Consider the following 13,154-nt stretch of genomic DNA (forward strand, 5'->3'; position numbering starts at 1 on the left):
GCAAGGACTGTAGAGCATGAGGTGTTCGGGGAAATCCAGAAATCCAATCATCCGGGGATTATATGGCGAGCAAATATATCACGACCAGCCTGTGTGAAGAGTGTAATTTTTTTTTTTTTTTTTTGTCGCTCTGAGGTCACGGATGCTTTGTTGACATCAGGTGGGTATGTGTATGTGGAGCAGACCGTGTGCTCTCCCCTCCCCCCTCTGCGTGCGCGTGCGTGTGCGAGTCTGGCAGCGTAACATCTGTGCGTACGCGGTCGTGATTGTTGTGAAGATGGCGGAGGGGGAGACAGAGAAGGAATATGACACACGGAAAGCCATCGAGGAGCTCCGAGAGCGGTTCCAGGGTCTGACCACAGCTTTGAAAGAGAGCTCGCAGTCTCCGCTGGAAGCCTCGTTGCATTTCTGCCAGGAGTTTTGCCAGGTTAGCCCGTTCTCCTGCTGCTCATCCCGGGCAGCCTGCAGCCCCTCTGGCTTCCTGGCCGAGGATGCGCGTCTACGTTTGCTACAACAATGTAGCTAAGGAGCTAGCTGCCTAGCTAGCTGCCTGGCATTTCAAGATGGGGGAAAAAAACTCCTCCGTGGTTTCCAGCTGCTCTCTCAATGATGTTTGTCTGTGGCACGTACTTATTTGCAAAGTCTAACTGTCCGTGTGGCGAGAAGTTACACCAATGTGTGCGCACTCTGCATGTATTACTCGTATTTTCCAGGCCAGATAGCTAACAGCAGATGAATGTTGCTAGCTGGTATGCAGGGTCCCCCTGTCCTGTGCAGTGGTCATGCTGTGCAAAAAATGGATAGCTACGTTAGCGAGATTTTACTGGGCGATTGCATTGATATGCACTGAATTAAATGACTGTACTCGCTGTGGGAAATATCATTCAAACGTCATAACGCTGCATCTCCATGCTCGTGTGGGTTTTAGCTTGGTGTAAAAAAGGTTTACTTTTTGTAAGGCTGTTTTATTGTACCGAAAGATCAATGATTTTTTCTAAGGTGCTAGCCCAGGCCTTTTGCACTAATTAATCCAGCTAACGACACCAGGGTAGGTGTTTATTATAGCCATATAGCCATCACCAGGGGGGGAAAAAAAAAGAAAAAGATGTGAAATTGATGTCAGTGTTATAGCAACCGATCTGCCTGCAGCTGGCTGAGACAGTGATTTAAAAGGGAAAGTGTGGCAGTGGTCACTGACTCCATTACACATCCTCCTCATTAATTTGCCCTGACCACGTAAATATCACGCGAGGTCTCCATTTACCTGCGATGCGGCGCAGATTACTGTCATTGCGCCAAATTGGTGCGAGATTATAGGATCGTTTCTATACCACATAAACCGGCAGCGAGGAATTCAGTTTAGAAAGTTATTTGAGGGGGGGGAAAAAAAAAGAGGGGGGGACGAGCCTCGGACTGGAGGTTGTAGTTGTGTGCAGTTAAGTCATGATGGAGATTTATCTCCGAGGAGTAAAACAGTTGCAGGAGTAGCAGGCATTCAGGATGAAATGGATCTGTATGAGTATTGTGTGTGGAAGAAATAGAGGGACCTTTCACTGATGCAGGTTAGGCGTTACTCTAGCTGAGTGATGGAAAAAAAAGAGGGGGAGGATAAAAAGGGCTTCTTTTTTTTTTTTTTTTTTTTTCCTGAAGCCCACATAACTTTGGTGCTTTGTTGTCTTAAACACTGTGCAGCTTATATAATCAGTATATAATAAGATAGTAACTATTTATCAAAATGGTTTTGTTTGTTGGTTTGTTTGTTTGTGACAGCATGAAATTTTTTCCTCATCTAAAAGTTAGTTAAAAGAAAAGATAACCACAAATCTAAAAGTCTTAAAATTGCCATCACACTTGTGTCTTCACTACAGAGGATGTAGATCTTTTATTCTCACTAAACAAGTTTGAATTGGGCACTGTCAGCTGCCATTTTTATGAAGCCTGCATTTTGTCTTTTACCAGTGAAGCCAAAATTAGTGTGGCCTGTTTTTTTTTTTTTTTGATAAAGAGGCATAGCTAAGCTGATTTGTCTAAATATGTAATTACACCCTTACAAATGCTCTGGTACAATAAGATGTGGAAAGTATAAATATATCTTTAACAAGGACAAAAATAGTTAAAATTAAGCAAACCAGAGCTTCATCTAACTATTATTTTCATTACTGATTAATCTGGTGTGTAATTCTTAGATTAATTGATTATTTTAGTCTATAAAATGCCAGAAAATAGTGAAAAATGCCAATCACAATTGCTCTTAGTCAATGAGACATCTCCAAATTGGTTGTGTTTCCAGTCAGTCACCCAAGAATCCAAAGAAATTCAATCTACAATTATATAAACAGAAAAGTAGCAAATCCTCACTTTTAAAAAGACGTTAATGGAGATTGTTCTACATTGATTGACTTGAATTATTAATTTATAATCCAAATTGTTAAAGCAAAAATATTCATGATTTATACAGTGTTTTTACAAACCTAGATTTTCTTTTTTGCCCAGGAATGTTTTACTCTAAGATGTGCAGAATCAGCATTTCTCATTGTAATAGTTTAAAGTTTTTCCAGGTCCTTGTGGAACATGCCGGCCGTTGGAAAACTGATGAGGATCCACTGCCTTTGCTGGAGGTCTACACTGTGGCCATCCTCAGCTTTGCTAAGGCCGCCTCCTCTCTCTCCTCCGAATGTGAAAATGTGCCACTCCTACTTGAAAAGTTAGCACTGTGAGTAGAAACTCCGACGTGGATGTCACCAGAAAAAGGAGTTCATAAATCCTACATTATTTTTCCTATTCTTTCAAACAGCATCTCTTTTATGAACTTTTCTGTTACACGAGTTATACATATTTTACAGAAACCTAATGCTCAGATGGTATTTTGGAGAAAAGTATCCGCGTTAAGTCTTAGCTTTCAGGCTTTAGTGTTTAACGTGACACAGAATGGGTTACAGGTTTTGGATGTGCATGTAACATTAGACATAACATTTTGTTCTCTTTGCAGTTTGACTGGTATAGTTTTGACTTTGAGCAGAGACATTCCAAAGACAGACTGTAACCTATTTAGATATTCAATTAATGGTGCACAATATTAAACAATAAGAATAAAACAAAACACTCCCAAATCCCAAAGGAAAATTAAATATGAAAAGTTGGTAAATACTCTGTAAACTGTCAATAGGAACTGTTCAGCTATTTGTACAATTTGCTCCGATGAATGCAAAGAGCTTGAGGCTGTAATACAGAATAGTAATGTAGGCTACCTCTTGGGGATCTTCGACATATTTGGGATGAGCTACAGAGTAAAGTTTGCACATGGAGGCGCAAAATGAAAGGAGAGAGACAAAAATTATTAATTTCAAGGATGTAAGTTCATTGATTATCCATTGTAAATGCTGATTTTGGTCTTGCTGAGCATTATTATTAGTGCTGTTTTTCATTAAAGAACAGACGGATGTAAGTGTCTCACTGCTGCTGATGATTTAAAACCCCCATTTTTCCTGTTTGTCATCTCTATTATATTTCCAAAATGCCACACTGACTTTACAGTGCCACACTTTGCGAATAGTTATTCTTGTATGGTTACCCTTAATTTGTGATGTGTGTTCACATCCTTGACCTAAATCTGGCGCTAACAAATGACTGCGTTGAATTCACAGGAGCTGTGCAGAGCTTCTGCTCTTACTGCCCCACCATGTCCCTGGTGCCTTATGGGAGGAGTTTCAGTCCTCCATGAAGGTCAGTATCCCCAGGGCTGTTGGTGCAATTTTTCTGAGGCTTATCTGTGCAGCGATAAGCAATGAAATATTTTTAAGTAATTAGAATGCATTCGGTTTATCTCAGCATTGAAATCATAGAAACATAATGGTTGAAATGTAGGGGTCTGTGGGTTTTCTTTACGAGAATGACGTAACTGCTTTGATGCTGATACAAATTCACTTCAGTAACACTGCTGTAACAATTATTTCAGACTCTTGACCATGTAACATTATAAGTCTGACTCACTGACATTTTAGTAATTTAGTTACTACATATTTATTTGTCTACTGTTGCAGTTGGCACACAGCCTTTTGCAAGAAAGTGGGAGCACACAGCTTTGCCTGCTCGCAGTTCTGGCGCAACAGGATGGCGTCTGGTCCAACAGCACACTAAGCAGCATCCTGTCCAATCAAATCCCTCAAACTGAGCAAGGTTAGTTCTCACTTGCTTGTTGTACTGTTGTAATTGCATGAAATTATAGTTGTTTGTTGTGTGTATTGTTGTTTTCTGAACTGCCTCCTGTGGAGTTTCTCATATTTTTCTCTGTCTTCTCTTTTTTTTTTTTTTTCCTTACTATCTGTCTCTTAGTTCATGAGTATCTTGAGCTGGAAGGTCCCACGCTTCTGAACATGCGAATAAAGCACCTAATCAAAGTGGACAGTGTTGATAAGGCTGCTGTTCTTGCAAAGATGTGCTCAGAGTATCCCGGATTTGAAGGAAAAGGGAACTTCAAACAAACCTACTTGCTTTGCATCTGCATGACAAAAAGTCAGGAGCAGCTAATGGAAGAGGTTAAGAAATGACACGCAGCAACACAGTTCCTTGTACACACACAGTCAGGAAATTTAACCCTTGAACAAGTACTATAGTGTTGAAACAACTGCTCAGTCAGCAAACAAAAAAAATTTAAAAAAATTCAAATTATTCATTAAAACAAAAGAACTATTGCACTAAAAATGAACTGTTATTTTCCAAAACTGAACTAATCACTCAGGACTCTCAAACATTTATTAATGAAATGTCCCAATAGTGTTGTTAAATTTGGTAGTTATGTAGTTCTCTCTTTCTTCCCAATAGATTGCATCGATAGACTGTAAAGATGCTCTTGAAATGATTTGCAACTTGGAGTCAGAGGGAGATGAGAAAGGAGCTCTCTGCTTATGTTCTGCCTTTCTCAAGCGACAGCTCCTTCAAGGAGATGTTTACTGTGCCTGGTAAGTGTTTGTTTCAGATAAGTACTCTTAGAACACTTACAAAATTACTTTTAGGAGTACAGTGTTCATGGAGCAAATTTATTATGCAACAGACTTTTATCCAAACTGAAGCAATCTCTGTGATAACCATGTGCACAAAGATCTCCTCACTGTTGAGCAGTGTTGGAGATGCTGACTGTGTATTTGAAGGTCCGTGTCTCTTAATAGCTTAATGCTAGAAGCGAGATAGGCCAAGTGTGAATGAATGAATTAGGAAGAATATAAATGAATTACTGTCTCTAATCCATGACTGCTTTGCATCAGCAAAAGTCCAGTTAATACAGAAGTGTACAAAAGTACATGTTAAGCTTTGTGGTTATCTGTAATCTGAATACATGTACTTTTTAGTCCATCAACAGAAAATTGACTTACAAGTTTTTTGATAATTGATTAATCACTTAGGCCAGTTTTCAAGAAAGAATACCAAACAATTGATAGGTTCGGGTCCTTACGTGTGAGAATTTGCAGCTTTTCGTAGTCCTGCATAATAGCAAATTTAATATATTTGAGCTGTTGGTCAGACGAAACAAGAAATTGGGATTAATTGATGGTGAAAACTATTTTCGTTTTTAAAAGTTGTGTTTTTTATCTTTTCCAGGGAACTCACACTGTTCTGGAGTAAGCTACTCATGCGTTTAGAGTCATCTGCTGATGCTTTTCTTAGGCAAAGCAAAGAGATGGCTCTTCTCTGCAGAAGTGTCTGTCACATTCTGTTTCTCATCAAAGTAATCCAAAATGAGGTAAGAAAAAGTCTACACATTTGTAGCTGATAGCAGAATGTATTACATTACTTTTCACACCAACAATGACTCATAGTATGCTGCATCTGTTAACATTTGCTTGAATTCAAATCCATTACATTTATGCTACTTTTTTATTTTCTGTAGGTTGGAGAGGTGGGGCTTCCAGTGTGTGTGGAAATGTGCATTCAAGCTCTGAAAATGACCTCCAGTGACCATAAGGACAGCAAGTCTACCATCTGCAAGACTATTTCCTGCCTCTTGCCAACAGATCTAGAGGTTAAGCGTGCATGCCAGCTGACCGAGTTCCTCCTCCAGCCTACCGTTGACTCGTATTATGCTGTGGAGTCACTGTACAACGAACCCGACCAAAAGCCTGAGGAGGACGGGAGTCTACCAGTGCCGAATTCTTTACGCTGCGAGTTACTGCTGGCCTTGAAGACACAGTGGCCTTTTGATCCAGAGTTCTGGGACTGGAAAACACTGAAACGCAACTGCTTGGCACTGATGGGCGAGGAGGCAGCTATTGTGTCATCTATTGACACACTCAATGACACAGATGAACAAGAGGTGGAAAGTGCACTTGGCAAGCTCCCTGAATACAGAGACCTGGAGGACTTTCTGTTAACCACTACAAATGAACTCAATGAAATCACAGATGAAAGAGAAAAAAACAGAGAGGCCAAAAAACTTCGGGAGCAGGGTTTTGTGTCTGCGCGGTTCAGAAATTGGCGAGCCTACATGCAGTATTGTGTTTTGTGTGACAAGGAGTTTTTGGGTCACAGAATTGTTCGCCACGCTCAGAAGCATTTCAAAGATGGAGTGTATCTTTGTCCAATTTGTGCTGACAGTTTTGAAAGTAGGGAGGTTCTAGAGCCACATGTAGCATCACATGTAAAGCAATCTTGCAAAGAGAGACTAGCTGCAATGAAAGCTGCAAGGAAGGTAACAAAACCACCTCAATCCCCTAAAAGTCCATCAAAAAATTCAAAGGTTGCTGCCAAGACAAACATGAGCCCTCTTAAAATTGAATCTCAAATTGGGGGCCAATTGGCATCTCCTGTTAAGGTAGAACAAACTACATCTGACACACAGATAAGTCAAGACTGTTTCTGTCCTGTTAAAAATTGTTCCAAGGCTTTTAAGTTTTTCCGTAACCTCATGGCTCATGTCAGATCTCACAAGGATGATGAAGAGGCCATGAGGTTTTTAGAGATACAAAAACAAAAAGTGGTGTGCCAGTACTGCAGACGGCAGTTTGTTAATGTCAGACACCTTAATGATCATTTGCAAATGCACTGTGGCAGCAAACCATACATCTGCATACAGTTGGATTGCAAGGCCAACTTTAACTCCAATTCTGAGCTCCTCATGCATAGAAAAACACACCCAGAATTTAAGGCCCAGTGCATGTTCCCTAACTGTGGCAAAGTTTTCAGCGAGGCCTATTTGCTGTATGATCACGAGGCTCAGCATTACCTTACCTACACCTGCCAAACGGATAACTGTGGCAAAATATTCTACTCACAGTCTCAATTCTTGTCTCACCAAGAGAATCATTGTACAAATGACACAGTAAACAGTTCTCTCGTCACAAATCAAAACCCTCCTGTCACTCCACAAGTCGGGCCACCGCTCGAGAGCACCTTGAGCAAAGAAGACACATGCTCTGCTGTTGTTTCCCTTGAAAGGATTACTGATGTTTACATGAAGGAAGCATCCAAGGCAAACGCATCACCATGCAGATCCCCAGATGTTGCTAACGAGCCTGGTCCTGTAAGAGTGAAACACTCAATTGAAAGCATGTTGAATCCAGTGACAGGTCTTGAAATGAAAGAACCAGAGAAATGCTACACTCCGCTGACAAACCCCACTGCCGCACCAGCTGATGCGAAACTCCCACCAGAGGCTCCGCATGCGCACCATGATTTGGCTGGGCAAGATGAGATTCCTCCTGAATATCCTGTCCCCAGTGCAACAAACCCTGTGGCAAGTCAGCCAGAAGAGGGGCAAAATAATGTACAAGGTAATGAATTTCCACAAGCAACACCACAGATAATTTCTCCAAGTCAAATCAAGACCGAAATTCCTTCCGTGCTGCAAGGATATCCTTCCAGCACGGTTGCTGTTACTGCTGGTAGTGAAGAGAACCTGCATTGCTGCCCATATAATGACTGTACAAGGGCATACAGTACAAACAAAAGTCTGTCTAGGCATGTGAAGAAGCAACACCCTGAAATATTCGAAGACTGGAAGTTAGCAAAGAAATATAACAAAGTGGCCAAAATTACAGCAAAAAAGGCACCAAGTGGACCAGCTTCACCAAATCAGTCGCAGAACCTGGGGAACAGGCTGACAAATCAGCCAGGAATACTATGCAACAAACCTGCGATGCAGCAAATGGATTACCCAGTGGGATGCTCAACCTCACCTGCTCAATGTTATCCTGGATCAATGGAGCCTGTGCCTATCACTCCAATGGTGAATCCCACACTGTACCCGTCATGGGGAAGCCCAAACAATCCCAGCGGAATGATGCAGTCAGACATGTCCCAGTCATGGTCTTCACCTCCCATAAATAACTGCTATCCAGATGCCTTCAACATGAATGAATACCCCTCCCGTAACTATCCTCAATGGCAGGCAGACCCTTATCAAACCACGGCGTCTGTCCCATCTGATAGAGATCATTCAATGGCAGCTATACACGGTCCCACTATGTCACAGGCTCCTTCAGATTCCAGTTTGATGTCTCAGTATGTGTCTAGTTCTCTAATGCTTGATAATGGAGGGCAAATGCATAATGGAGGGCATCAGTATGGACTTATGCATCCTGAGGGTAGTGGAGATGGTGTAGATGTGAGAAAAAGCAGTGCAAGTATGACAGGACAGTTGGATAATGAAAACAGGATCTCAACAATTGACAGCCTCCCTGAAGGAAGTTACCACACTGCGTATGCTCAGAGTGAAAACTCTTCTCTTACTCAAGGCTCATCAGTTGATAATCCCATTAAATGTCTGAGTCCAGAGGCCCAAGTTGCATTAAAAGCCACAACTGAAATAATTAAAACGGAGAGTATGTCAACTCCTGGCTTTGACCAGATGGACAATTCTGGGGATGGCATGCTCAGTCCACATAATGTCATCCACACAGATTTCCCTTATGAGGAGGACTGTCCTAATGCTGAATGTGAAACTAACCCCCCGGATGAAAAGGGTGGCGACCCTGACACGCAGAAGGGAAAACGCAGCAGGTTGAGCAAGCGAACCAAATGGCCAGCTATCATTAAGGATGGCAAAGTCATTTGCAGGAGATGCTTCAGAGAGTTCACTAGCACCAAGTCTCTCGGAGGTCACCTATCTAAACGCTCACAGTGCAGACCTTTAGATGAAATAGACCTGACGGCTGATCTGCCAACATCATTTCTTGATTTCCTCAATGACCCGCATGTCCCTGACACTAATGGAGCAATATATAACATGCCGAACGGGGATTTCTCACAGGAATCTTGTAGCTTGACCACTCTGACTTCACCTATGGCATTGAAACAGGAGCCCCAATATACAAATATAATGGACTTTTCCAACTCCTTCACAGTTTCCCCGGAAGACCAGCAAGAGAAGGCAGTAGAGTTGGCTAATCCAGCCCTCGCTGTACCATATCAAGAAGATCACCTGATGGAAATTTCACATGCCTTTCAAAGGTTGGATTTGATTGAGGCCGCTCAAGAGAAAATGCGGAGTGCGCTCTCCTTAGAGCAAAATGTCAGTCATTGTGATGCAGCCCCTGACTTAGAAAAAAGTAAAATCCTGAGTAAAAATGATGACAAGCCCTCTGAAAAGATACCTAAACCTTTTAAATGTGACCAAGATGATTGTGAGTATTCGTTCATGACAAAGGAGGCGTTATTCAAACACTTGAGTAAAATGCATGATTACTCTAATGAAATGATAGAGGAATTAAAAAGAACACCATCCAAACTGTCTCCATATCCTTGTCAGATTTGCCCCAAAACATTCACCAGGACGACAGGGTTGAGAATTCATTATGAAAAAGTCCATCGATTGTCAAAGGTAGAAATGCAGAAGCTAAGGATCAGTGCTCGAAACAGGCGTGCATTTAGACTCAACAAAGATGATGTGTTTATTAGCCGTGCAACCACTGATGCCAATACTAGTCGCACGACACGATCTGCAGCTGTAATACCTGCTATAAAACAAGAACCACTTGACATTGCAATTGCACCTCAAACAGACAATGAAAACAATCCACAAGTTCATCAAATCACTTCACCCGGAGAAGCGGTAAAAGAGGGCTTCACACCTGAGGTATCAACTGTTACAAGACTACCATCACCTCAAAACTATTTGACTGATGGGTCGTTTGGTGAGGTGGCACCAGTTCCTGAACGAACCCCTGACCAACCTGAAGTGGTTGTTCTAAACCAGAGTCCAGAAGTGAAACAGAAATCTAATTTAAAAGAGAAACTCAGTCCGGTTAGCAAAGCAAAGGAGCAGCGAGGAAAATCTGATGCACCATTGAGCAAAGTAAAAGAGCCAAAGTCCAGCTTTCCTACTGCATCTGCTTCATCATCCCCAGAAAAACCCAGCAGCTCCAAAAACACCCCAACAAAGGATGAATCCCAGAGGAAAGAGAAACTTCAGAAAAGGCTGAGCCTAAAAATGTGTGATACAGACAACGCCTACAGTCCATACAGACCATATCGCTGTGTTCATGAAGGATGCACTGCTGCATTCACCATCCAGCACAATTTGATTCTCCATTACAGGGCCATGCATCAGGCATCCCTGCCCGCCAACAAAACTGAAACTGAAGCAGAAAAAACTAGTGTTAAAAATGGACAGGAGAGCAGTCCGAACATAGGAAAAGATAATGAAGTCAGGTGTCAAGTGAAAAACTGTTCAAGGGTGTTCATGGGAATCACAAGATTAGTGCAACATTACCTCTTACTTCACAAGTTCACCCGCGACAAAGCTACCGCCATGATGGCCAGCATGACCATAGGGACTTTCAACTGTGACCGGCCTGAGTGTGCTCTCCCCTTCAACTCTGTGGAAAAGTACATTGAGCACATTAAGAATTACCACAAGGAAATTGCCATCTCTGAGAGCGGCTCAGTTGACCCAACTTTCAGGTGCGAGTACGAGGGATGTGACCGCGTTTACACTACAAAATCAAACCTCCTCCGTCACCTGATCAAAAAACACGATTATGTTTATGATCCCAAGACAAGTGACGGAAGAAGGACTAAATCAGTAGGGCTTTTCCCGGGGGTTAATGGGAAAGAAAATGTAGAAAACAAATTCAAAATGAAGAAGAAAAACACTAAAAAGAAAGAAGGGAAGTCTATTGAACATTGGACCAGTTTTGGAAAACCAACACTAAAATCCCACGAGGAGGCATCAGCTATGTGCACCAAGAAGTCTGCGCTGCAGTACCCATGCATGATCATAGGCTGTGATGCAGTGGAACGGGCTGAAAGAAATATATTTAAGCATTACACCACTCATGGCCTCACAGAAAGATACATTGAAGACCAGAGGAGTCAGTTCATTTTCTGCAAAAAGTACTCGCGCGCCAGATTCAAAGATACGAATAAATCAGAGGGCGCGTCAAGCTCATCTTCTGAGGAGACGGATCCAGAAGACGGCGAAAAGCCCATTGACCAGAAAACTGATGAGATGATGGATAGAATAGGCCAAGAAGACGGCAAGCTGTCCAACGATGATAGTGCAGAATCTCAAGCTTCCACTGGGACAGAAGGGGGAACTAAAAGAGGCCGTCCCAGAAAACCTGCACATCCTACACCAGCTTGCCCGGAGAGGATGCAGACCCTTAGGAACCGTTCGACTGTTAACAGTTCAAGAGAGAACTCAAATCCTGGTACCCCTACAGCCCAAGATCAACGAGAAGACGTAGTTATGTCAGGGTCTTTCAAGCCTTTAGGACTTGAGGACTCCTTCCTTAAGTTCTTGGAAACCTCAGAGTCAACCCACTCTTCCAAACGGAAATTAAATGACAAATCTAGTGCTGAACTGCCGTCCAAAAGACAACAAATTCACAAACAGAAATCTGCGATGAAAAGTAAAATAACGGATGAATTTAGAGGCTGTGAAAATCTGGTAGATTTTAGAAATCCCCTAAATCTCAAATCAGTGAGCAACGTCAAGATTGTCATGGATAAAACATTTTCAGACGGTGCTGATCTTTTGCTAAAGCAGCTACAAGACATGAGGCCCATAGTCATAATAAAAAAGTGGCTTTATAGTGGATCATAGCCCGATATTTTGCTTTCAACTCAATCTCACTCAGGATTTGAGAAGTTATGCTGCAGAATGGTTTGTTAATGCATCAGATTTCCAACTGTTAACAGTAATGGTCACAGTTAACAATGAAATGGCCTATTTTGTACCTAATGAAAAAATGTCTCGGATGATTTTAAGTATGTATGTTAGTTATAATAACCAGGTAATCTATAGGGCATAGATTTTAGAAACATGTTTGTATTTATGCTTAGTACTGAAGATGTTTTTTTTTTCTTTTGCTAAATGGAGACTTTTAAAGAAAAACTATGTTTTTATATATCCCTATGGGATTTCAAGTTCTGTTTGTATTTATTTTATCCTTTTTCAACACTAGTAGACCTATCTGTAATATTTACATGTCTTCCACAAAGTGTTCAATAAAATGTTACTGGTTCTTTTTGTAAAATTTTGTCGGCAGATCTTTTTCGTGTTGCGGGTGTTATTTTTCTGATATCTTACTTGTGTACAGAGTTTAGATTACAATAGATTACATTTGTTCATCAGGATACCTAGATTCATGCGCTGTCCTGCTGTAACATGTTACGATTGTTTGAATACTGACAGGCGCTGTTGATTTTTGTACGGAATATAGACATATAGTGGAACCAGCTTGTCATATCCTTAGTTGACCATTGCTGAATTTCTGACAAAACATTAGAAAAAAATTCACCTAAATTAATCTTCTTGTCTACTGGGTTTCTTTGCACATAAATCACACATTTGCAGAACTTAATTTGACAAAAAATTATTAAATTATGCAGCAGTCTAGTTTAAATATGAGTTCACCATAACTGTTTCCACAGTTCACAGAAACTGGGAATCTATCCAATTAAATTATACAATAAATATAAAGAAGGTTAAATAAAATCCAGAGGGGTCTGTGTTTTTGCACATTACAGTGAAATGTTGACATTACAGCTAAATGATAAATCTACGCCCTCAAAATAACTACATATGTATAAATGAACGCTTTATATAATGAAATAAAGGTGTGAAGCTATTAATATTACTTTATAATGATGTATTTATTACAACAACTGTATTATAAGTATTGGGACGCATCGTCTTTACATGTCTGCCATCCATAGAT

General features: G+C 41.2%; 1 protein-coding gene across 2 annotated transcripts; it reads left to right on the top strand.

Moving 5' to 3' along the window:
- Positions 1-276: 276 nt before the first annotated feature.
- On the top strand, positions 277-12,452 carry znf292a (zinc finger protein 292a). Of its 2 annotated transcripts, none has more exons than XM_040137320.1 (8): positions 277-427; positions 2,550-2,713; positions 3,645-3,723; positions 4,041-4,176; positions 4,333-4,535; positions 4,822-4,958; positions 5,596-5,737; positions 5,885-12,452. In XM_040137320.1, exons 1-8 carry the CDS (start codon positions 278-280, stop codon positions 12,035-12,037), a joined length of 7,164 nt encoding a protein of 2,387 aa, XP_039993254.1. In that variant the 5' UTR covers position 277; the 3' UTR covers positions 12,038-12,452. The 2 variants fall into 2 exon arrangements, with proteins under 2 accessions (XP_039993254.1, XP_039993255.1); XM_040137321.1 differs by having other exon boundaries at positions 2,559-2,713.
- Positions 12,453-13,154: the final 702 nt, after the last annotated feature.

The sequence above is a fragment of the Xiphias gladius genome, chromosome 10, assembly GCF_016859285.1.
Source record: "Xiphias gladius isolate SHS-SW01 ecotype Sanya breed wild chromosome 10, ASM1685928v1, whole genome shotgun sequence".
Classification (NCBI taxonomy): domain Eukaryota; kingdom Metazoa; phylum Chordata; class Actinopteri; order Istiophoriformes; family Xiphiidae; genus Xiphias; species Xiphias gladius.

Excerpts from the sequence above, each read along its gene's own strand:
- znf292a (XM_040137320.1), top strand. The coding sequence starts at position 278 with ATGGCGGAGGGGGAGACAGAGAAGGAATATGACACACGGAAAGCCATC. Across the intron at positions 2,714-3,644 it reads CTACTTGAAAAGTTAGCACT|GAGCTGTGCAGAGCTTCTGC; the intron begins GTGAGTAGAAAC and ends TTGAATTCACAG. Across the intron at positions 5,738-5,884 it reads TCAAAGTAATCCAAAATGAG|GTTGGAGAGGTGGGGCTTCC; the intron begins GTAAGAAAAAGT and ends TATTTTCTGTAG.